This window comes from Neopelma chrysocephalum, unplaced genomic scaffold (genome assembly GCF_003984885.1).
Source record: "Neopelma chrysocephalum unplaced genomic scaffold, ASM398488v2 Primary Assembly neopelma1_95b, whole genome shotgun sequence".
Classification (NCBI taxonomy): domain Eukaryota; kingdom Metazoa; phylum Chordata; class Aves; order Passeriformes; family Pipridae; genus Neopelma; species Neopelma chrysocephalum.
The window spans coordinates 1,354,326-1,378,132 of NW_020897758.1; the positions used below are offsets into that span (position 1 = coordinate 1,354,326).

Genomic DNA, 23,807 nt, shown 5'->3' on the forward strand with positions numbered 1-23,807 from the left:
GCACCTACAGCTAACTGTTCATATTCAGCTTTCCTAAGCAGGGTGGGAATGGGAGGGCAGCAGGGGCTTGCAGGAAAGAAAAAGGGAGAGTGCTGTGGACCTTCCATGTGTACAGCACACTTGTCTATGGCAGCATGTCCTTCAAAGCTGTTACACAGCCAATGTCACCTCTTGTATTCTGTCCTTGGCGTAGTCACAGCCTCTGAGAACTGACATCCTCAAGGTCATCTTGTCTTCACATCTCTGGTCTCCATTTCAAAACAGGATCAGTGGAAGCAAAGTACTCACCAGTCCAGAATGCAAGTACAAGACAGAGCAGACATAATTGTTTTTATCTGTGTGGGTTCAAGCAGAAACCCAGCAGAACCTGAGAGAGCTCTTGACACTAGAAGGCAGCAGAATGTGTGTCTTAGGTAAGACTGCATCTCTGATTTGGTTGTGCTTACAACCACTTCAGCTTTGTCAGACTGTCATGTTTCAACAATAACAGGCTCTGAAGTACAAGAGCCCTCACAAACAGTGTCATTCAAACATGGTAACGCAGAGTTCTGCCTTTGCCACGTACCTCCAAGTCATTGAAAAACAAGTGAGTATCAGCGACTTCAAAAATCATCTCCTCCATGGACAGACCTGAGCCAATCACTAGAGTTGGATCCTGGCAAAACACAAAGAGAAGAAGTAAATCCACTGTGGGTACAGGCAGAAGGGAATTGCCATAAATCTCTCATCAGTTAAACTGCACAGTTTCCACTCTATCAAACCTGATGTAATTCCAGCTACAGTCAATGGTGTGAACAACAATTTCCCTAATATTTTAAACAACTCAATTGAAAAAAAAGAAAAATCCACATTCTGGTGGATTGACCCAAATGCCAGTCTGGTTCATTGACTCAAAATGTAACAAAACACTTCAGTGCTGCACAGGAGGGACCGATGCATTTTCACAGTCAGCACGAACAAAAGATTAAAAAATCTACAATATATTTTGAAGGAGAAAACCCCCCTTCCTTTCCCTGTGTGCTAGGATCTCAGTAATTCCCAGTGAGGATACAGTTTGACATTTTAGGACTTGCATTGTCAGAAGGGAAGTGTTGGTGATGTCCATCTCCTAGATCTGTATAAAGCCAAATTTAACATTCTTTCTCCGCCCCAAACTGCCAACAAGTTAAAAGTATCACCTTATATATTTAAAACTAAATGTATTTTTCTGTTCCTTTTCCAAAGATTAACATTTAATTCTGCAAGACAGAAATGTATGGGGTTTTTCCCATGGAAAAGACAGTATTACCTTGCCATATTTTTGAGCATAAGACCCTGTGAGAAGTGAATGGAAGATAATGATGGTCTCATCCAGGTCCCAGAGAAACACCCGCTGCAGAGAGAACAAAAGAAGGTTAGAGCTAAGATATTCCAGGCACTGAACTAAAATAAAGGAGCCAGTTTTAGGGTTAATTTTCTGCTTAGCTGCAGTATGCTTTTAACAAGTATGAACACCACTTCTCCTCTTACAGTGTGTTCAACTCTGCAATTTTTTGCAGTGGAGTTTATATACTGCCACAGGAGTACATACTCAGACTAAAGCTCTCTTGGCCAAACTATGTCAAAAGCTTCTCTTGCTTTTATAGTTACAGAAGCAAAAGCTCAGAGTGCTAATGAACTTTAGAGCCCTGCTGAGGTAGAAGTGATCTGAAGAGCACCGGGTACATGACCTTGATGTTTGCCAGAGAAATCTTTGTTATACATAAAGTGATGGGCTGCCCTGAGAAATGACAGTGTCAGTACAGAGAGACTTTGATAAACTATAGAACTGGGCCAACATGTGGGGTGGAATAACCTGGTCCAGGTTGAAGGAGCTGGAGGGCAGAGTGGACACAAGTATGAGCCAGCAGCACTCTCCCTGTGGATGAGATGACCTACGTGCTGGAGTGTGCCACGTGTGCCAGGCTAAGAGACAGAAGGTGCTGTCTCACCCTACTTGGCACTGGGAAGGTCACCCCAGATTGCATCCCCAGTTCCAGGGGTCTGTGAGGAAAAAGGAGAGCTGCCAGCAAAAGGCTGTTGAGACGGTCAGCAGCCCAGAGGAGAGGCTGAGGGAGCTGGGAGGGATTAGCTCGGCAAAGAGGAGACTAAGGGAGATCTAACAGCAGACCACAACTATTTGAGAGGGAACTGCAAAGATGATGGACACAAATACTTCTCAGTAGTGGCAGATGGAAAACTGCCATGGAAAAAGAAGGGGAAATTTGTAGGTTGGGAAATTCCACTTGGAGACAGAAAACCTCCTTCCCCGGGTGGGCACAGTACTCTTGGGAAAGATCACTTGGTACAGGATCTCATTGTCTAGGTACAGGATGCCAGCCTTAGAGGTTCTCATGACTCAGGTATACAAATCCATGGCTCCAGTGCTGGGGACAGCCCTGCTCTGAGCATGTGGCTAGACTGGAGACACCCAGATGTCTCCTCATTGACACCACTAAGATTCCAAGACCCATTTAAGTGATGCTTGTCAAGCCCAAAAGGAGAACTCATTTGAGGCAGTTCTCAGAAAACATGGGTCACAAGAACTTCCCAAATTATCTCTCAGTACAGGAAAGACATGGACCTGTTGATGTGGGTCCAGAGGAGACCACAAAAATGATCAGAGGGACAGAACATCTTTCCTGTGAGGAAAGACTGAGACAGTTGGGGTTGTTCAGCCTTGAGAAGGCTCTGGGGGGAGACCCTATTGTGGCCTTTCAATACTTACAGGAGGTTTATAAGAAAGATCATATCATCATAGAATGGTTTGGGTTGGAAGGGGACTTTGAAGATCATCTCACTCTGAACCCCCTGCCATGGGCAGGGACACCTCTCACTAGCCCAGGTTGCTCCAAGCCCCGTCCAACCTGGCCTTGGACACTTCCAGGGATGGAGCAGCCAAAGCTTCTGTGGGCAACCTGTGCCAGGGCCTCCCCACCCTCACAATAAAGAATTTTTTTCTTAATATCTAATCTAAGCCTACTCTCTTGCAATTTGAACCCAGGGGGACAGAACTTTTAGTAGGGTCTTAGTAGTGATAGAACAAGGGGGAATGGTTTTAAATGCAAAGAAAGTAAATTTAGACTAGATTGTAAGGAAGACATTTTTTACAATCAAAGTGGTGAGGCCCTGGCACAGGTTGCCCACAGAAGCTGTGGCTGCCCCATCCCTAGAAGTGTTCAGGGCCAGGTTGGATGGGGCTTGGAGCAACCTGGGATAGCTGAAGATGTCCCTGCTCATGGCGGGGGGGTTGGACTAGATGACCCTTAAAGGTCCCTTCCAACCCAAATCATTCTATAATGCCCATTCATTTCCACGGAGACAGAATGAAAAAAAGAGAGGAGAACTTTTACCACCACACTATTCTGCAATGCAACCTGTAGAAAACAAGATTACTATTTACCTCCAGTTCACTGTCCTGTGAAGAGGAGGTATCTGCTTTCCTCTTCCCTCTGTTCTTCCCAGGGATGTTTTTTCTTGCCTGCTCATCTAACTCTTTACTTGCTGTTGCTCTTGATAATGAAGGACTTGTGGATGCATCTCCTAGAAGAAAGAAATCACACAGCTCTCACCCCCTCATGTCTCAAAGCAAACACCAATATAGCACTGGCCACAAACTCCCTTTGCAAAAGGTAAAACGTTACCTTGCTATATGGATGCAGTAGTAGAACATATAGAACTAGTAGCAGAACATTACTAGAACATAAAACATGATTTCTTGGTCCCATTGTTTCAAAACAGCTCTGTCTCCTCAGGGCAGTCCCCCAGGACTGAGCGACTGCAAGAGCTACTGCCTGCAAAGCAAAGCCAGAGCAGAGCACCCTCCATCCTAAGGCCTGAAACCTGCCATCAATTCACTACCCTGGAACTGTTTTATTATTCAACTGTTTCATTTAATAGACAATTAAACATAAAAGAGTAACAGGGATGATGTTGGTCCTGGAGACACAGCCTTGGCCAAGCAGCATGGCCATGGCTGACGGGAATAATACAGAGACTGTTCTGCTACTGGTGAGAACATCCTTCCCAGGGAAAGAATACACCACCTCCAGAAAAACTGCTGCTTTGACATGCAGGGTATTAGGACCATGACAGTCTATGAGTCCTTTATTACCAGCTCAGGCAGGAGAGTTAACATCCCAGACACCTGCCTAACTAGGTCCAAAATAGGACCAGACCTGTAGCAGGACGGCAGAGGGCAAGGGGGCTTGGAAGAGCTTGAATTCAGTCTGGGGCTTGAAGACGAGACATTGAAGTTCCCAGGAAAATTAATGCAAAATGGTGAACTTGGAAAATTCCTGAGCTAAGAACATGGCACTGAAAACATCAACAACTGGGCTGTTCCTTGCCCACTGCCTTGAAATGAGAGGTCAGTTCCTAAGGTTTGGTTTCCAGCAGCAAATGAGAACTAAGTCTCATGGGTAAATCTGCTGTTGTTCACCTCAACTAGAGGACAACTGTTTCCTGAAAGAGGGCAAGTGCTTGGAACCCCACACTTCTTGATGTACAAGAACACAGCATGGTGTTTGTCACTCCTGTCGATAGCATCCCATCAGGTAAAGGTGAGAGAGGTTTGGAACTTCACTGAGTTCCAGACTATAGATTTGTATGCTTGTCTCACTGGCAGCCACCCATTCCTGCTTGCAGGGTGCATGACTTAGCTGGAGGATTTGGCAGAGCTCAGGTGCTCCTGGTGGACTCGGGGAAGATGGAGGAGGCAAAGTGCTGCAAAGGCAATCGCTCAGCACCTCCTGCAGCAGGCTGACACCCAGCCCCTCTCCAAGCAAGAGCCACCCTACAGCCAAACCACACACACCCTCCTCTTCTTCAGTTTTTATTGCTGAACATGACACTATACAGTATGGAAAATGCCTTTAGTCAGCTCAGGTCAGCTGTCCCAGCTGTGACCCCTTCCAGGTTCTCATGCACCCCAAGCCTGCTTGTTGGGGAGTGTGGAGGGGAGAAAGCCCTGACTGTGTAAAAGCACTGTTCAGCAGGAGCCAAAATACTCTGTGTTATCAGCACTGCTTTAGCCAGGAATCCAAAACACAGCACCAGCACAGCTGCTGGGAACAAAGTTACCTCCAGCCCGGTCAGACCCAGGGCAGTAACAAAAATGAATGGAATCTGGATTTTTTTCCCCAGCCTTCCAATCTGCAACAGGCAGATTTCAATTTAAAACTGCTCAACAACACTGGAACAATCTCATAACTCCTTGCACAAGACACTGGAAGAAGCACTAAGTCTTTGCTTTCATCCTTGGTTAACTCAGGAAACTATTCTTCAAGAAGAAATTTCAGCCAACACCCCTGAGGCTGGGACAAAACCCAGAATTACTGAGAATGGCCAAAGGTGTGACTTCTCTAGAACAAGCAATTAAATCTTCTCAACACACTTCCTACTTCCCTAAAATCAGCTAAAATCTTCTCTACCGGACAAGTGCCCGTGACTGACTGCTGTGCAGATGCAGATGTGCTCACAGCAAAGCACAGCAGAACAGCTCTCAGTTCAACCAGGGTTTGCAATGATGAGGCAGAGGAAAGGAAGGGATGTACTGCTGGGCATGTCAGAGACCAGCACAGTGAGAGGGGATGGCTGAACCACAGCTCCTGAAAATGCAGGAGCAGTCCCAGAGGACTCCCACAACTGGGCCTGGCTGCTGTGTCAGGTCATCTGAACACATGGCTGTGGGAGGGAAAGATGCAGCAGGAGCTACTGAGACTGAACTGCCCTGTAGCCCAAGTGAACACCCAGTCCCCAGGGAGCTGCTGCTGGCAACTCTTCAAGTCACCCCTAGCACTCCTCTCCTTGGGAAATGCAGAGCACATGGTGGGTATCTCAGAATCACAGCAGTAGAAGACCTCTGATACATAAGTTTGGCTGGCTCACCATAACACTGCACACCAGCGAGACCAGAGACAAGGAAGGCAAGTGTCCTGTCCGGGCCAGCATGAAAAGATGGCTCAAGTACCTCTTGAAGAGGAGTTTTGCCCATGCCTGCCCACTGCACTGTTGGCACAGGTGCTTTGCAGCCCCTGTTGCAGCCTCACCGGAGGGGGGTCTCTGCGCTGCCCGCGCAGGCGCCGCCGTCGCTTTCTCAGCCGGGTACGTGGTGGTGGCCAACGCCAGGCTGTCCGTGCTGCTGTCTGCTGGTGGCACCACTCCGAAGCCTGAGCTCGGGTAACATGTCTGGTACTGACTCTGGCCAAGGATCGTGTATGTAGGATATTCCTGTTGGAGGAAAGCGTTAGTGGTGGTAGGATACCTCTTTCAGAAAACACTCTAATCAGGACGGCTTTTGTGCTAGAACATCCTGTCAAAGGAAAATCCACAGTCTGACTTTATGGTGTTTCCTTCTGCATCCGTAAGACATTTCCCAAAAAGGGCTGGGAGCTCTGACTGCCCAATGACCCCCACACAAGCAGGTTTTGCAGAGGAGGCCAGTGATCCCAGAGCCACTCCTCTACCTCCAGTGTCTGCAAAAATGAATTCACAATGAATGATCTGATAGTAATAGGGGAGTTAAGTGGATGCCAAGGTACCAGTGCACTCTGTGCTCTGGAATGTGTGGTTTTGTCTTGCATTTTACTTCCTGATGTCAGAGGTACTGACAGTGACAGAAAGCGACTTAGGCCCTGGCTGAGGGCACAACCCCAACCACGAGAGCTACAGGATAAACAGCCGTTACTCATGTCCTGACTGCATCAAGTAATTATTCTGCATGCTGTGATAAAGGTGTCCATTTATGAAAGTATTTATTCATTTAGGAGATCACTGAGCACATGGAGTTGTGCTTGAGGATTTTAATTTCTGATACGGATAATAAAAAAAGCAGTGACCCCAAATATCATGTCACACTGTTCTGGCACATTGTGCTCTCCTGATTGCCTCAAAGAACAACCTGGGTTTGTGAACCAGGTACCTTGGTTTGAAATACTGAACAAAAATCTTTTTTTCCTCTTACAGTTCCAAGCAAGTTTATGCTAATGAAAGAACTTTAAAAAGCAACAGCATAAGCACAGAAGTGGTTTTGTGCATTCACTGCATTTTCCACACTTCCTGTATTCTCTTTCTGCAAAGTTGGACACTGAAGGGCTCCTTTGTATATCCAAGTACTCAGCATGGCAGTTAACCACTGACAGGGCTGTATTATCACCCACAGAGGTGACAGGCACAGGAAAGTGCTCTGTGCTAGCTTGCAGGGTTGTTTGACTTTATTCTACTCTAGCACCACCAGAATGTACCTCCTACTTTACTGGGTTGGGGGTTTGTGTACAACCTAATTTCCTATTCTTGCTGAGGGAGAACAAAGGCATCCAAAAACCATCCACCCCTAATCCTTCCTGTAGGTTAAGTCCTCAAAATAGTTCTATTGTTTCCTCCAACACTGTCTCTCTTGCAGAAATCTCAGTTGAAGACTCACCTCACAATCTCCAGATGAGGCAAGAGCTTTGAAAGGATGAAGAGAGTTTGTTGCAAAGGTCAAAGGGAGAAGCATCATGGTCAAAGAGACAGCAAGAGTGATTTAGTGACTTTAAGTTACACACTGAGCCCTGCAACTCCAGTACCACTGTGCTCCATTTGAAGCGATGCAAATACTTGGTGTTCCCATGTTAATTCTGAGTAATGTGTTAAACAAAGGTGAAAGAGATGCTGCACATATATTTACCAAAGAAGATTTACCTGTGAGATGCTGGCTACTGCTGATGTGGAAATATTGACAACAGTTGAGGATGTAGAGACTGGACTGGCATTTGTAGTTGATGCTGTAAAATTAAGAATTACTGCATTAAATGCTTCTAGAAAAGCACAAGAGACGAGAAGTTGTGAAATAAATACTTACTAGGCAAATGTGCAAGCACCTGTGCTTCTAGGAGCACTCTGCTGCTAATAGCCAAAAAAGGGAGGGGGTCTATTTTGACACCAGTTACATTTCAACTGGGTTTACAGAGAAGCTGTTTTACTCTTCAAAAAGTCCTTTCAAATGGTTCAGAAGCCTTTTCCCTCCATGGCTGCTAAGCAACTGGTGTAGTATTAAAAAGGTTTCACATTTTTACTACGTTTTGATAAGACAACAATCATATTCTGATGCTCAATCAGTAGCAGTTAAAAATGAATCAGAATAAATCAATAAAAAGGATGTGAATGTGTCTAATCAGTTCTGATAAAAGAAATTCTCTCGGCATTGAACTTGGCATATTTAGTCTAATTATTTCAAAAAATTTAAGGAAACAGTAGGAGTATTTCAAATAGCAGAAAAAGAGTGTTTCCTACTGGAGAAAGTGAACATTTCTCCCCACATCCCTGTGAGACCAGAATGGCTTTTTGGATGTGACTTTCTGAAATAATCTGTCAACAGCTCATAGGACAAATTCTTACAGACATGTAGTTGTTAGTATGAACTTGAAGATGTTTAATAGCCTTCATGTCACTGCATTCAGTTCACACAAAATACAGAAGAGGCTGCCAGAGCATCATTTGGAAACAAGTTGTTTAGCAGATTTTGGGGTTTTGCAGCCACAGTGCCACTCCATTAATTATTCTGCCACACAGGGTTTTGGGACCCTCAAGGATAACAACAAATAATGAAATCAGCACAAACAAAACCAGGAGGTATAAAACCAGGTGCCACCAAGAATTATTTTCTTTTCTAAGCCACTTTCCTCTGCACACAAATAAAACCAAAAATCACTTTTAGATGCTTATGTAAAGACTTGCTTATGTAAAGACTTGCTTATGTAAAGACGGTATCCCCTCCTTTACCATCACTCTGAAAAAAGCCCTCACTTTCTGCAAATACCACCATGCAGAATTCACCCCAAGAACTTGAGCTTCCGAAGGCGTCAGTCCTGCTGCCCCAGGAAAAGAGACCCACCATGAACTCTTAACCAGTGTATGCTGTGTTATGGCAAGCACAGATACCAGCTGGTGGCTCCTGGAAAAAGTAATGGATCCAAAATATGCCTCAAAAAAGATGAGAAAACAAAAGAAACATATCTTAAAAGAGGTGCAGAAACACGTAGTATTTCCAGGAGGTAAGAAATGTGAAGGGTGGCATCTCTGTGGAAGCAGAAACAAGTAATTAGCCCCTGGGAATCCCCTCATAGATAGGAGCAGCATTGTTCAAAATACAAGGGAGGGAATTTTTGGGGGAGAACATTTAGAAAAAGGCAAAAAGGCTGCATTGAACAGCAATAATGGCAATGAAGACACTCAAGGACCTACAGTAACTACACAGTTACTGTAGCTACAAGCTAAAAGAAGCCCAGCTGTGAGAGCCAAGGGACCCGTCACAGACACTCCTCGTAAGCAACTGCTCGAGAACAGGGGGCAGTTTCCAAACCAAACTCCTTCCAGCTACACCTATGGAAACTATTAAGCCTGTCATGACCTCAAGAGAAGGTCTCCTCCTAGGCCCCTACAAAGTCCAGCTCTCCAGAAAAGGCCTTTGCTAACCAAACAAACCTGCCATGCAGCCAGGGCAGAGGAACTCTCTGGAAGACAGATTGTTCCACCACTGCTCTCAAGACTGTTATGGAGAGCAAACAGAAAGCGATTCTCATCTGTAGTGCTCTGCAGAGACTGCTTCTCCACTGAGATTTGATTACAGAAGTTAAGAAATCATAGAAACAAGATTCCAAGGTTTGGCATTCTCTCATATGAACTTTATTGTTTATCTTAACTCTGGTTCCCTCCAACATTCTTTTTAATTACCCTGTATCTATACAATACTACATATCACATCTTTCCAAACAGCTCCCACCACACAGATGAACCAATTCTTTCTGCATTGTGGGCCAGTTCCTTTTACGTGTGAATGGGCCAGAACCATGCACAAATATTTGGCACAGATTTGCCAAAAGGGACCACTTCAAGGTCTCAGGTTTAAAAGATCTCTTCTCTCTTTCTCCCCTATTTCCAGACCTCATCCTCAGACATTACATCCTTACCTCCCCTGCCTTATTCATCCCAACCTGTTTTGCTTCAGTCATTTTAAGAGAGCCAAAACCAGATCCATGCTCCGAAATTCCCCTCCCGTAGGTCAGTAGCACTGGACAACTGTGTATCACCCTGATGATTTGAGTGGAGAGAAAAAACAGATATTCCAGGGAATACTAATAAAGCAACTCTGTTCATCCTTGCAGCTTCTCCTCTCCACCACCTCCCTTGCACCACCCCCTGTACTGACCTCATCCCTTGGTTGGCTGCTTGTTAATTTGATGAGAATACGAAAGAGGAAAAGTTTCCTGCCAGTGTGCAACAAGTTCTACCAAAATTGACAGCATTTACACAGTTGGGGTGACTTTTGCACACTCTGGGGTGACTTTTGCACACTTCAGAGAGGAGCCTGCAGGGAAAACTCCTTACATCACACATTGTCCCAGCAGCACGGATTAAAATTCTTCTCCTACGGAGAAGGATTCCATCTCAGTGGAAGCCTAAGAAAGCTGGAGTTGTTCAGTTTGCAGAAGAGAGGGCTCTGGGGAGACTTCAAGGCCTTTTCAGTGCTTCAAGAGAGCTGGAGAAGGACTTTGTACAAGGGCCTGGAGTGACAGGACAAGGGGGAATGGTTTCCCACTGCCAGAGGGCAGGGTTAGATGGGATATTGGGAAGGAATTCCTTCCTGTGGCTGTGGTGAGGCCCTGGCACAGGTTGCCCATGGCAGGGAGTGGAACTGGATAATCTTTAAGGCCCCTTCCAACCCAAATTATTCTGTGATTTTATAATTCTTCTGCAGAGTGAGGCCTGACGTGTGTCTGTCCCCTCACCGATCCCCAGGGATCCACCTGCTCCCCATGAGACATCACTGGAAATCTGCCATGGGTCATGTTGTGCAGAACCATTCCCGATCCCTGGCAGTTAAAGCAGGTGCTATAAAACATGATAATTCATTCTGTCAGTGAGAATATGGGGAGGAGGGTCACACTGGAAGGAGGGGAGTATTTCCAGTATTGTTTTCTTCATGGCATGAATGTAAAAAGTAAATTAAGGATAAACGTTACACTGGGCCATTGACTGTCACAATAATGCAAGCTGAGCAAGTACCATGACACAGCACATGGCCTTCTTGTCAGTGAAAGACACGCTAAAACCCACTTAGTGCTAATTTTAAGAATTATTCCCCCTTTCTTGGCACTCATCAGACCACATCTGGAGATGCCACTCAGTTCGTGGCCTCAAGCACAAAGAAATATGTTGATAAAATTCTGTGGCAAAGAGACACCAAAGCAGTCAGGGAGATGGAGCATGTGCCCTGTGAGGGGCAGTTCAGCAGAGAAGTACTGTCCAGCTGGAAGAGGAGATGGCTTTGGGGACCTGCCACGGCCTGCTGATACCTGCACAGAGTTTACAGAGCCAGGCTCTTCTTGCAGTTGGAGAAGGAGGGAAATGGTCACAATGTGAAAGAGGGGATGCTCTGGCTTGACAAAAGAAAAAAGTTCCACCACAATGACAGTCAGGTGCTGGAATTGGCAAAATCTCCATCCTCGGAGGTTTTGGAGACCCAACTAGATAAAGCTCAAAGCAACCCAGCTCTGTATTCAGTATCAACTACTCTTTGAGCAGGAGCTGAACTAAAGTTCTCCTGAAGTCCCTGAATTATTCTATGACAATATTTCACAAGAAACAGATTAAGAATTCCTGAAATGCTTTTTAAAATTTTCAGAGACATACACAAATTTTCACAATTCATCACCAAAACATAAATGGCAAAAATCCAGCCTAAAAATTAAAGTATAAATTTGTGCATATTTGCCATAAGCGACAATATTCCATTATTTGGCTATCTGGCACATTCACTCCTAAAAACTGCTGTGGAAGGTGGTGAAATTCAGCACCTGCCTTCTTAGATGTGCAACTTCCATCAGCTGGAATATTTGTAGGCTAGTTCTATAATGAGAAATTCACTTCCTAGCAGATCTACCAACCTGGTGTGTGTGTGTGATATGCAAGAGCCATCTACTTTCAGAAGGAATTAAAACCAAATGTTTAAAAATCCAAGTATTTCCTGACATCAAGTTAAAGACCACAAACAAAGAGAAATGCAAGAGCATTCCCAGTAAAGCATGCAAGAACACAACATTTAGTCTCCTCTCCCCTTCCCACTTGCTCTTCACCCTGTTCAGCCCAGCAGCATGGCACCAACGAGCCAGCCTGGTGCACACACAGGTACGAGACAAATACAAACCCAAACACACACAGGCACAAAGAGAAAAGAGGCAAAGCATGAAGAAGCATGCACAAACCAAGGACAAGCGTGCAAGCCTCTCTAGTTTGCTATCTGGACTCAGTTAGGTGGAGAGAGATGCAGATAAAAACCATGCCAAGTTACCTTCAATGGAATAAGAATAATGTGCTGGGCTGGGCTGGCTTGTGGTTAACCCTGTAGTGCAGGTAAGAACACTGTGCTGACTTGTAGATGGAGTCTGAATTAAACCACTTTCAGGTTTCATACCTGGCCACAGTGCACCTGAATCAGATAAATTGGACCAGTTAAAAATATGCTGGGACCAAAAAGCATGCTGCTACCTCAGAATAGCTCATCACAAAGCAAGTAACAAATGACAGACGGAAAATGCTTAATTTCGGCAATAGTGAGCACTGACTGTGAGGCTGTGCACGGATTAGAGCTGCTGACAAAACTGGCTGAAAAAGAGAAAATTAAAAGCACCAATAAGACCAATTTGTAAAGCTTTCAACTAAAAATCTGTTTGTGTCACTAAGATTCACTGCCCTGTGGGAATGAAGGACCTGCCAATCCCTCTGCACAGGCTGAGCTGCACAGCACTGCAAGTGCCATCTGCTGTTACACAGCCAGGCTGAAGTTGGGACCTATGAAGGTCGAGGTCAGCACTTCTACTAATTCACTGGGCTTTGGGTTGAGTATTTTAGAACAAGCCACAAGTCAGTAATTTTCAAAGACTGATAACAACAAATATAGAGCTCCAAAAAAAAAAAGGCTAAAAAAACCCCCTAAATGTTTCTTCTAGATTTCCAGTTGCTCTGGAAAGCTTGTGTAACAATCCTGGGCACAGCACAGAGAGAGCCAAGTGACTGTAATTCTGTGCACAGGGCACGCACAGCAGTGTGGTTCAGCTCAGGAGCCACGTTAGGGTCAAGGCCACTGCACTGACAGGTACCAACAGTGCCCAACTGAGGCAGCTCAGCTCAGGCCTCGCTCTCCAAGGCTCTTCAGGCTTTCCTTTGAGTGTTTCCAGATCTACAGCCAAAGTCAAAGACAGTTCTCCCTTGGCCTAGTCAGAAAGCAGAAATAGGTTGAGAGGATCTGCTTAAAAACAAGCAGGAGTGTGCAAAGCAGAGGGACAAAGGATGTTTGGAGCTAGACACAGAGTTCAGGGCCATCAGGAAGACCAGCCTCCCTTTTAAACCCCCCAAAACCAGTACCAGGGCAGCAGAAGTCACCTGCAGCCCTCCACCTGCTCTAGCAGGACAAGCCATGGACTATGAGCTCTAGGTCTACTCTATCGAGCTGGACAAGAGCAGCAGCTCCAAGAGGTCGCTGCAGCTTTGTCAGAAATAAATTCTGCAGTGGCCCTTTGATTTATTTACATACCTGATGTCAACACACACCTATGTCACTCCCCTCTGTACACCCAGTCCTGCGGTTTGACACTTAAGTTGCATCTTTGTTACCATTTCAAACCTCCAAAGCCACAGTAATTAGCAAACAAAAGGGAAAGGTTGATTTAAGAAACATTGTAGATACATTGCAGAAACTCCAGGACAAAACATATGGGAAACAGATCCTCTAAGGAGAGTGGGAATAGCTGCATTTGTCTAGTCTGGAAAGGGAGTGCCACCATCTCCAAGTGGGTGAGCAGTTTTTATAGGGGACAGTAACCAGCAGCTCCTTCCAGCACAAGAAAGAGGGACAAGGAGCAGACAGCAACATGATGTGATGGTCACAGGACACGCAGAAGTGTCAAATAACCTGACAGTGAAACACAAACCCACTGGGAATGCTGTAGGATAATGCTCACACAAGGATGGCTGGCTGGATGTCAGTGCAGGAGCTGACTCAGCTCACACCTTACAGAATCTTTCAGCCCCTGCATTCCCTGACTGTCTCTCTGCCACAGACATGTCCTACTTTCCATACAGCAAGGCACACTCCTGGCCTGGGGGCACATGTCCTTCCCCTCTCACTCTGCAGGACAGCATTTATATGCTAGCACTGCCTCAAGGATGACAGAGAAGAAGCCGGGAGAGGGGAATGAGACTCCTCCATGTCCAAGGGCAGCACCGCCCATCACAGGATGTCACAGGATGTCACAGGACACACCCACACACAGGGAAAGGCCCCACACAGCACACCCCATCACTTGTAGGTTTTTCTTGAGTTAATGTAAACCATCGTATCCATGATGTTTCTAAGACCAACTTACAGATACATTTATGCAGCCTGGATGTCACTACTCTTATTTTAATACTTCTTTAATAAAATTTCTCCAGGCCACAAGTGTGTCCCACGCAGAACAATGCACTAAAGCTTCAAGAGAGGTGACAAACTGGCAAGAGCACTGAATGCAGTGTCCTGGCTTGGAGCGACTTCAAGACTTTGTTTGTGTTTGTCAGCTTGCTTGAATTTCACACTGTTTTGTTCCAGTTAGATAATCCCCTGCGCCTTCTTTTTGGCACAGAAACAAACACACAGTACATGCCAACCTCTGAAACAGGGCTTCTGGTGCTGGTAAAACATCTGACCAAGTCGTTGGCTCTCACCTGCTCACTGGAGATATTGTGAGTAGAAACAATTTGCAGAATTCCCTCTGCAGCGTGCACAGTCAGTCCTCTACCCTCCACCTCTGACACACCATGCAAGGTCCATCTTCTCAGTATGACTCAGCATGTACCACTCCAGTATGATTTCCATTACTGGAAATAATGACTTTTAACATCTTCCTAACACTTAACTTCACACTAAAAATTCAGGTGTTTAACAACAGGCCTTAAAATCCACACCAAGACATTTCAGTAACTGATCACATTTCAGATGTTTTACAGATGAAAGTTCCTTTGAAGTCAACAGAAAATGCAAATCTCTTGCCAGGTCTTCAGAAGAATTTCTAGTGTTACATTCAGAGTATAACACTGAAGCAGATGAGTATCCCTGTATTCCAGAACCTTTGAATTTAAAAAAACAGTCTTCCCAAATATTAGCCACCACTACTGCCACCAACAAAGCATCACACACAGAACACACGAAAACCCCCCTACACCCTCACTCCCTCTCTCCAAAATTTTAGAAGTCTAAAACACCTTTTTTTAACAACTTCACTGGAACATTTCACATATTTACAAATATTTGCCTTTAAAAAAACCAACACTTGACACAGTAAAGCACACAAGGACACAACAAACAGCTTCAGTGCACCATCCACAACAAACTATCAAGAAACACCAAACAAATGAAGCAAAGGAAACCACCAGCCACGGTTCAGATACAGCAAAAAACAGCGCAACAAGGTACTGAAACCAAAGTGCAGGCACCCAGGGAAGAGGAGTATGTTCCAGCAACCATCACTAGTTACAGTATTAGTAATTTATCTTATGTTTAACAAAACTGAGTCTGGATTTATTATCTTTTCTACAACATCTTTCAAAAATATCATGACAAATCAATTGTTTTGTAATCTATAGAAAAGCTGTCAGCAGCTAATAAAAGCCAGAAATGTAGCTGGTATTATTCAAAGACATCTAATTCTTCAACTAAAGAAAAATTCATCAAAACACATCAAGATACTAAGATTTTAGCACTACAGACAAATCTTCAAGAGGCTCAGTTCATTTGGTTGTGTAGCATGACCACAAGCCCCTGAGACAGACACTTAGAATCACAGAATTGTTAAAGTTGGAAAAGACCTTTAAGATCATGAAGTCCAGCCATTAACCTAACACCACCACCATGTTCACCACTAAACCATGTCCTCGAGTGTCATTCCCACACAGTTTTTGAACACTTCCAGGAGTGGTGACTCCACCACTCCCACGGGCAGCCGGAGTGCTCCCCAGTTCCCTCCACAGGGGGGGGGATGCTCTCCCTCTCATCAGAGCTGGGTGCTAAGGGACAAAACAGCCTTTACTACCTTCCACTTTTTGAGAGCTGGCAACATTATATAATATTTACATAAGAAACCAAGCAGGGCAACATTGCAAATAAAAAGAGAAGTTAAAATGTTCATTTTTAATAATCAGTTATAAAATTTGATATGTGGGGGGGAATTGTCATGTGGATTTTTTCCCCCAGTGCCTGACACTTTAATATTCTGGCTATTCATACAGACTGGGGAATGAGAAGCTGGAGAGCAGCCTGAGGAAAGGGACCTGGGAGTCCTGGTCAATGACAAATTGGCCCTGAGTCAGCAGTGCCCTGGCAGCCAGGAGGGGCAACCCTGTCCTGGGGGCATCAGGGAGGGGATTGTCCCGCTCTGCCCTGCCCTGGGGCAGCATCACCTCAATATTGGGGCAGCTTTGGGCACCTCAGTATAAGAAGGAACTAAAGCTATTGGAGAGTGTCCAAAGGAGGGTCATGAGGATGGGGTAGGGTCTGGAAGCCTTAGGAGAAGTGGCTGAGGGCACTTGGTGTGTGCAGCTGGAGCAGAGCAGGCTGAGGGCAGAGCTCAGCGGGGGCTGCAGCTCCTCCCCAGGGGCAGCTCCGATCTCTGCTCTGGGGGAGCAGGGACAGCACCCAGGGAACGGCTGGAGCTGTGTCAGGGCAGGCTCAGGTTGGATCTCAGGCAAAGGTTCTTCCCCCAGAGGCTGGTTGGGCACTGCCCAGGCTCCCCAGGGCAGTGGGCACAGCCCCAAGGCTGCCAGAGCTCCAGGAGGGTTTGGACACTGCTCTGAGGGCCAGGGTGGGATTGTTGGGATGTCTGTGCAGGGCCAGGGGTTGGACTTGATGATCCTTGTGGGTCCCTTCCAGCTCAGGATATTCTATGATTCAAATGTACAGAGTATAAGGAAAGACCAGGCAGCTCCTTTCACCAGCTAACCCACCCAGAAGTTACATATTTTTCTGTCTGTGCTACTCATCCTCAGCTCCCTTTATACACCATCAAGAAAGTCAGCCATTATTTTCTAGAATAATTCAACACTCTAGAGCTGTGTTTCCCCCTCTATGCACAGGGTGGGTAGTTCAAACCCCATCTTGGAGCTTTAGTGACAACAGAACTCTGACCCTTCAAGCATTTGCAAAGACTGGAATGGCCATCAGAGGGCTCAGTTATTAGAACAACTTAAGTAAAATATTTGCCTAGTAAACTTGGAGACATTTTAGCATGAAATCTCATTTGGTGAAAGGTGAAATAACAAAAATACCTTAATCTTAGCCAGCAAAAAAAAGGAAAGGAAAAACACCTTCAGCAGAGATGCTATAGTATGGGGTGCTGTGTCATTTCACTGACAAGGAAACTGCACAAACACAGCTATACCACAACTGGAGAAAATTATGATCCCAAACTAAGAACCATCTGGCAAACTTCATGGGGAGACATCCAAATTAACAGCCAGGAAAACAATTTTGTAAGAAATCATATTTTATAAGACGAAGTCCTATCAAGAGATCAGTGCCCACCCACAATTTAAGTTACATTTGTGCTCTCCTACAAACTCTTCTCTCCAACACCCTTGGTTAAGCCTAACATTGGCTCTTTAATGAGACATAACACAGTAACTGCAGGCACCAAGAAGCCTTTAAAGTCACTTCTTACCAAAAGGAGGTAGTCCATAGGTCTGCGTGGTCTGGGGGTAGATAGTGTAGGGCTGGGACTGCTGTAGTGCTTGGTACTGAGGCTGACCAGGGTAAGGGCTCATTGTCTCCGATACTGGTACAGAAAGGATATGTGCATATGGCCTTAGTGAAAAGAGAGAACAAAGGTCAAAAAGAACTATTTACCTTATGCATCTTTCAGCCTCCAAACCAGAAGACACATTAAAAAATGGCTTCAGAAAGAAGAAACTAGTCAGACTGGCATGTGCTCTGTACCATAAGCTCCTTGTGCTTCCCAAGGCAGGCTCTTGAGTTAACAGATGCTGCCAGCTTCCTGATGGACACCAGAGAAACTCCCTCCTCTGGGATGCTCATTCCAGGACTGGGAGGGCAGGGTGAGTCAGGAAGGACAAACTCCCCATTCCAACAGGCATAAGCAGTTAGTCCCACTTACCATGCCTTACCTAGAGCTTCTGCAATATAGAAGCATGTGTAAGAACTAGTGGGACACACACAGAGATTACACAAAAGCAAGCAGGGGGGGTTAAGGCCTATCCTGCTCCAATGGGATGAACTAAGAAAATCCCTAAACATGGTGAATGATGAGAAAATCTTATATTTCCCTTACATTTATTTATGTTCAGTTTGTTTGCAAATATTATGGGCATTAATCACCAAGACTATTGTGAAGGAGCTCATTTATCCTTGTGATCATAAAACAACAGTCACTAAAGCCAAAGAGTGACTTCTGCCAGCTTCAGTGTCCACAGCAATTAGTATCTGCTGCCAGCAGAATGAAAGTGGGATTTACAGCATTAGACAAATGCATAAAGATTACTTCAGAAAGAAGTAAGAGTTACAGAATTCAGTAACAATTGCTTGACTTACTTTGCAGAATATATTTGTGAGGTATAATCATTTGATGACCTTGGGATATAATCAGTGCATGTCATAACTGAAAAAAAAATAGTTTGTATAATTACAGAGGTGCTTTCAAAATTCAACAAATAAAGACAAATGTCAGTACTCACGGTACATTTTAACCAAGACATAGGATTTACAAAGGGTTTTTGTGCTCTGAATATCTGTTTCAAAGCAAATTCTCCAAACACACTGTTAAACCAGAACAAAAAATGTACTTCTTGCCAGCTCACAGTAGGTAGATCAGTCAGTCACACTATTCCTCCCTGTGTAACAGTGTTCTTTCTCTTTAGCAGTTGGTACCATCAGGTTTTGCAGTTGTCATGATAAAACTTTGATTTCAGTCCTGCCCAAAACCCTACATATATGCCAAAGGGGCTTCATCTGCACCAAGCATAACATTTCTGTGTCCCGGAGCAGAGATCAAATGCTTGTTTTGCCAAGGTCTCTTCTTCCCCTACATACTCTACCCCAGCATGGCTCCAGCAATCTGTCTTTCCTGTAAAAAGGCGTGGCTCAAGCTCCACAAACCCAATCCCATACATCCAGTGAAGCACAGCTGCAGTGCACAAGGCCCAGAGATTCCTCTAAAGAAATCTGGCAGTTCCACTTAACCAGATGTTTCCATTTTTCTGCTTGAATAAATCCAGTGAAACTGGAAAGACAGAGTGGCTCAGTCTGCAAATCCAAGGAGAAAATGTTTCAAATGTTCTCACTCAGCACAGCCTATGGCTCTGGCACACCCTGTGTGAGACAGCTCTCAGTCACAGATTTCCAGGTTGGGGTGGAGAAAGAGGCTTGAGCTGCTCTGGCTTAACCCAAGAGCCATTAAAAACCCCCTGGATTCACATGAACTGACCCGATTAAATACTCAGCTATCCATCAGACTAGGAAAGATGGGCAGGACCCCAGCACAGAATGTGGCTCCATGCAGCCCCTCTGGCACATGCCACCATTGTAGTGCATGATGCTGCTGTGAGCTCCAACTTTTCTTGACTACATATCTGCACAGTACATGGGTTTATCAGTTTGGATCTACGAGCACCATACCCAAACCCTTAGTAAACACAGCTGCATTGCTGTGGAACCAGCTGATTCCTCTCTGGAAGCAGACAAAGCACCCAGGGCTCCAGTCCTGCCCAGGAGGGGATCCAGGCTACAAGAGACCACACCTTCCCTCTCCCTCTGGAGTGACTTGATTAACAGCCTTCAAAAAGGTCATGGATAACAGCCTACTCTGCCTTGGGACTTGATCCAGATGACAGTGATGTGCTACAACAAGTTGGGCTTTCCATATCTGAACAGTCCTACGTTATTGTTTTTGTAGCACCACGTAGTTTAAAATTTCATCAGTTACACCCACTGAGCAAGACAGTCAGCACAGGCAACCCCAACCTTAATGTGCTTTCTGCCACCTCAATAACCCCCTGTTGGTGTAATCTGACAACTAGCATCTGAGAAGTACAAACCATCAGTCACACGGTCTGAACCTTCTGAATGGTCCATGAATCACCTTCCTCTGCTCCTCAGTGTTTGCCTTTACTCATGGTGTGAAGCCCACATAGCACAAGGATAGAACAGGAAACACAAACTGGGAACTTTTGGACCTAAAGGCTTTCATTTAACACTTGTCAGATGTTCCCACATCTCTCCAGCAAAAATGTCTAGCTTTATGGGGCTTTTTTACAGAATGTCAATATGCATCTGAATAGTAATGCAGTAATGATATTTCTAGAATTATTATTTTTAAAATAGCATATAAAAATTAGGTAATGGTGTAAAAAAGCAAAAATTATATTGCATGCAATTTCTGGGATTTGTAAATGGCTTATCCAGTTAGGCAACATATTTTGCAGACTAAAACTTCTGGTAACTCCTGCAACATCGCAGCACGCGGATTAAAATAGCAAAGATGAAATCAATTACAATGGAAAGTTATACATTCCGTACTTCCAGTCAGGATGAGCTGATTTACACTTAGAAATATGTATCTGTAGTCAAAGGTCTTCCACACAGGAATCTGACTTTCCTAATAACCACCAGCCCTCTTTTTCCAGAAGAAAGGATACATTCCGCTTCTCACTTACGATGCAGTCTTTGTATTTCCTGCCTGTTTCCTCGCTGTTTATTTCCTAACAGCTTTCTGCAGACATTCAATACAGTTCAGAGTCTATTGCTACAAAAGACCCAAGCAGCTGTGTAGAGATAATGATTTATAAAACATCTTTTACAATAGGCATTATAATTGATCAACGCAACCCTCAAGAAAAATCATGCCTAAGGCAGATAAGACACGGCAGTACCCAGCAGCAAGCTGGGGGACAGTGACACAAAAGTATCTGTTAGAAACAGCTATTTGCTTACCATCAGGTATTAACACTTTGTAAACACTACAGCAAACATTCACTTTACCACTGATAGCGAGGGCAGGCTAAGGATTACAAGGAGAACACAAAGCTTGTGCTTGATGAAGCAAGGGTCCAGTGGAAGAAAAGAGGAAAGACAGTGGGAGCAGAACTCTGGAGATACTCACTCTCACTGGACATGGGAAGGTTTGAACCAAGGCTTGAAGATTCAGGTTTCTGATCGCTGATTTCTGTGTTGCTCACATGACTGCCAGGACAAACAAAGGCTCAGCATTAGCATTATGAACTGTTATTCTAACATCCTTGGGCATCTCAACCCTCAGATTCATAACACCCTTTCGGACCAAGTCAAACTGACTCTTCAGGGAATCTAGCCCTGTGCTCTTTGATATTTCACACAGAGATCCCAAGAGAGAGATCTGCAGCTGGAATTAGACATTAAACTATACAGGGTTTGCATGGCCAGGTTTTGGTAGTGGAGGGAACTGCAGGGGTGGCTTCTGTGAGAAACTGCCAGAAGCTCCCCTAGTGTCCGATGGAGACAAAGCCAGCTGGCTCCAGGACAGAGCTGCTGCAGATGGAGCCCATCAGCGACAGTGGGAGCAACCTGTGGGATAAGGTGGGTATTCGAGAAGGGGAAAAAACCTGCCAACTGCAGCTGAAGAGAGGAGTGAGGATATATGAGAGAAATGGCCCTGCAGAGCCTAAGATCCATGGGAAAGAAGGGGAAGAGATGCTCCAGATGCCAGAGCAGAGCTCCACCTGCAGCCCACGGGGAAGGAGCAGCCCAGGGGAGGACGGGGCTCCCAGGGCACTGCTGGCTGGTATCATACACCCCTTGGCTTCTCCAGCCCCCCAGCTGGCAGCAGCCAAGGAACTGCTACCATGAGTGGTATGTGTGGCCCGGCTGTCACAGGCTCCTGTGCCCAAGGGCATTGCCTCACTTGTGTTTGTCCCTGAAGACCAGTGTTGAAGCATCCTTGAACTGGGGGTCACTTCTTTACTTACATATTTGCAGGTTACCGGATTATTTTGGATTTGTCCTGCAATGTTTCAGTTCCATGTCAATGTTGCTTTGTTCATGTATAAAGTAGGAAGTACAGGTAATTTCTAAATGAAACTGCTTTTTCCTTGATGATTGACTTCCTGGCTTTAGTTTTATTATTGGTAGTTCTGCAACACACCTTTTCATGAGGTTTTGAGGCATCTGTGTGTTGTTCTGACATTCTCAGACTGCAGTTCTCAAGATAAGGGGACAAGGTAACTGCTTATGGCTGCTAAGAGGGAACTTTGCTTATAGCTCAGGTGTGCACCAAATACAGTGCTTTCTGCCTCCCTCCATGACCTGAGTCTACTCAGCAACCCAGCAAAAATAACTGCACAGGTTTTGTGTTGGATGAGCAAATTAAACTCTCAGGGAGAGCCTAAGGGTGTCTGAGATGACCTGCACAGGGAACACAAGGCCATATGAGAAATGAACCCAAATCTTAAAACACCTTCCTCCCACCACTCCCTGCTTCCTGGGCTCACTGAACTCCTGATTTTCTCTCCCTCCTTCACCCCTGGCAGCGCAGGGGCATGGGAGAAACAGGTCCAATAAATTCTTTTAAACTAATCCATTGGTCAAACTTACAATAATGTATAGTTTCATCAAAATAGAGCCAGAATATTTAATCAAGTTAGAAATGCAATTTTATCCTTCCCCCCTTTCTATTTTTAAATACTATATAAGGATGTTTACACTCAAATCTCAAGCTCCTGGCACCTATAGGGAAGCCACAATTGCAGTGACACACAGAAGAAGGGACAGCACCCACCCCAGTGTGTTCAGACCTGCCCTTGCTGCCCTTGGGCCCTTTGTAGCCAACACAGGGGAAAAAATCCTTGTATGATGTGATTCCTCCAACCTCAGATTGGCCAGAAAGGAAGCTTGTATGATGAGCTCAAATTTCTAACTTCTGGAATATACCACGTCCACTCCTGCAGAAATGGTGGTGTTTCCTCCTCACTCCTATTGGGATGGCAGAGACTCCAAAAAGAAATCTTTCTTCACTGTATTTACTGTACTCAGAGGAACAGAATAAATCCTAATATAGCTATTCTCATTATAAGTAATAATAATAATTCATTCCTAAATACAAGAACCTGCAAAAGGCATCTACTGAGGCTAAAAGAAGTATCACACAACAGCTTTAAACAGGAGAGGCTACCAATTTGAGAGGGTTTCATTTCTCAAAGCAGTTATGCACATAGTTTTATTGAGAATCATAGCACAGATATTATTAAAATACACTGAGTCTCACCAAAATAAATGCATGCTATGTGCAGTACATGCCAGTCTCATCACATTCTGTGAAAAACAGGCTTGATGATGCCATTAAGACTCTTTATAGCCACTATTATAAAAGCTTAATACCAAAGGGCCAGTTAATTATTGTTTTATTTGGAACTTGATCTCAAAATTATATTAAACACAAAAAATGCCTATATTTGCCCGAGCTCTGTGAAAAACAAAACAACAGGCAAGCTTCTAAAATGGAAGCTTTATAATGATAAAAGAATATTAAGAACTCTTCCACACTAAAATCAAATTCAAAATCCCATACCTCAGGCTCTGTTCTCTGGATTCCTGCATCTTGGCTTTTTTCACCTGCAAAGAATAAAAACGTTTAGAGCCACGACCACTGGGAGCTGCCCTTAAGGGAAACTGCACACACAGCCCTCCATCAGCACACCTGGACTGCAGCTGCACACACAACCCTCCAGCAGCACAC

General features: G+C 44.8%; 1 protein-coding gene across 5 annotated transcripts in view; it reads right to left on the minus strand.

Annotated features, from left to right (window-relative positions):
* The window catches only part of EYA3 (EYA transcriptional coactivator and phosphatase 3), a 57,537-nt gene that overhangs the window by 9,161 nt on the left and 24,569 nt on the right, over positions 1 to 23,807 (minus strand). For 2 of the 5 annotated variants that reach the window (XM_027694049.1, XM_027694050.1), the window contains exons 3-12: positions 23,640 to 23,683; positions 21,201 to 21,280; positions 18,635 to 18,701; positions 17,748 to 17,890; positions 12,350 to 12,487; positions 7,702 to 7,784; positions 6,069 to 6,249; positions 3,422 to 3,561; positions 1,289 to 1,372; positions 566 to 655 (exon numbers count right to left, since the gene is read on the minus strand). In XM_027694049.1, coding sequence (XP_027549850.1) covers positions 566 to 655; positions 1,289 to 1,372; positions 3,422 to 3,561; positions 6,069 to 6,249; positions 7,702 to 7,784; positions 12,350 to 12,487; positions 17,748 to 17,890; positions 18,635 to 18,701; positions 21,201 to 21,280; positions 23,640 to 23,683 — 1,050 coding nt within the window. Of the gene's footprint in view, positions 1 to 565; positions 656 to 1,288; positions 1,373 to 3,421; positions 3,562 to 6,068; positions 6,250 to 7,701; positions 7,785 to 12,349; positions 12,488 to 17,747; positions 17,891 to 18,634; positions 18,702 to 21,200; positions 21,281 to 23,639; positions 23,684 to 23,807 lie in introns of those variants that run through there. The other 3 variants (XM_027694051.1, XM_027694053.1, XM_027694054.1) reach the window with 3 other exon arrangements.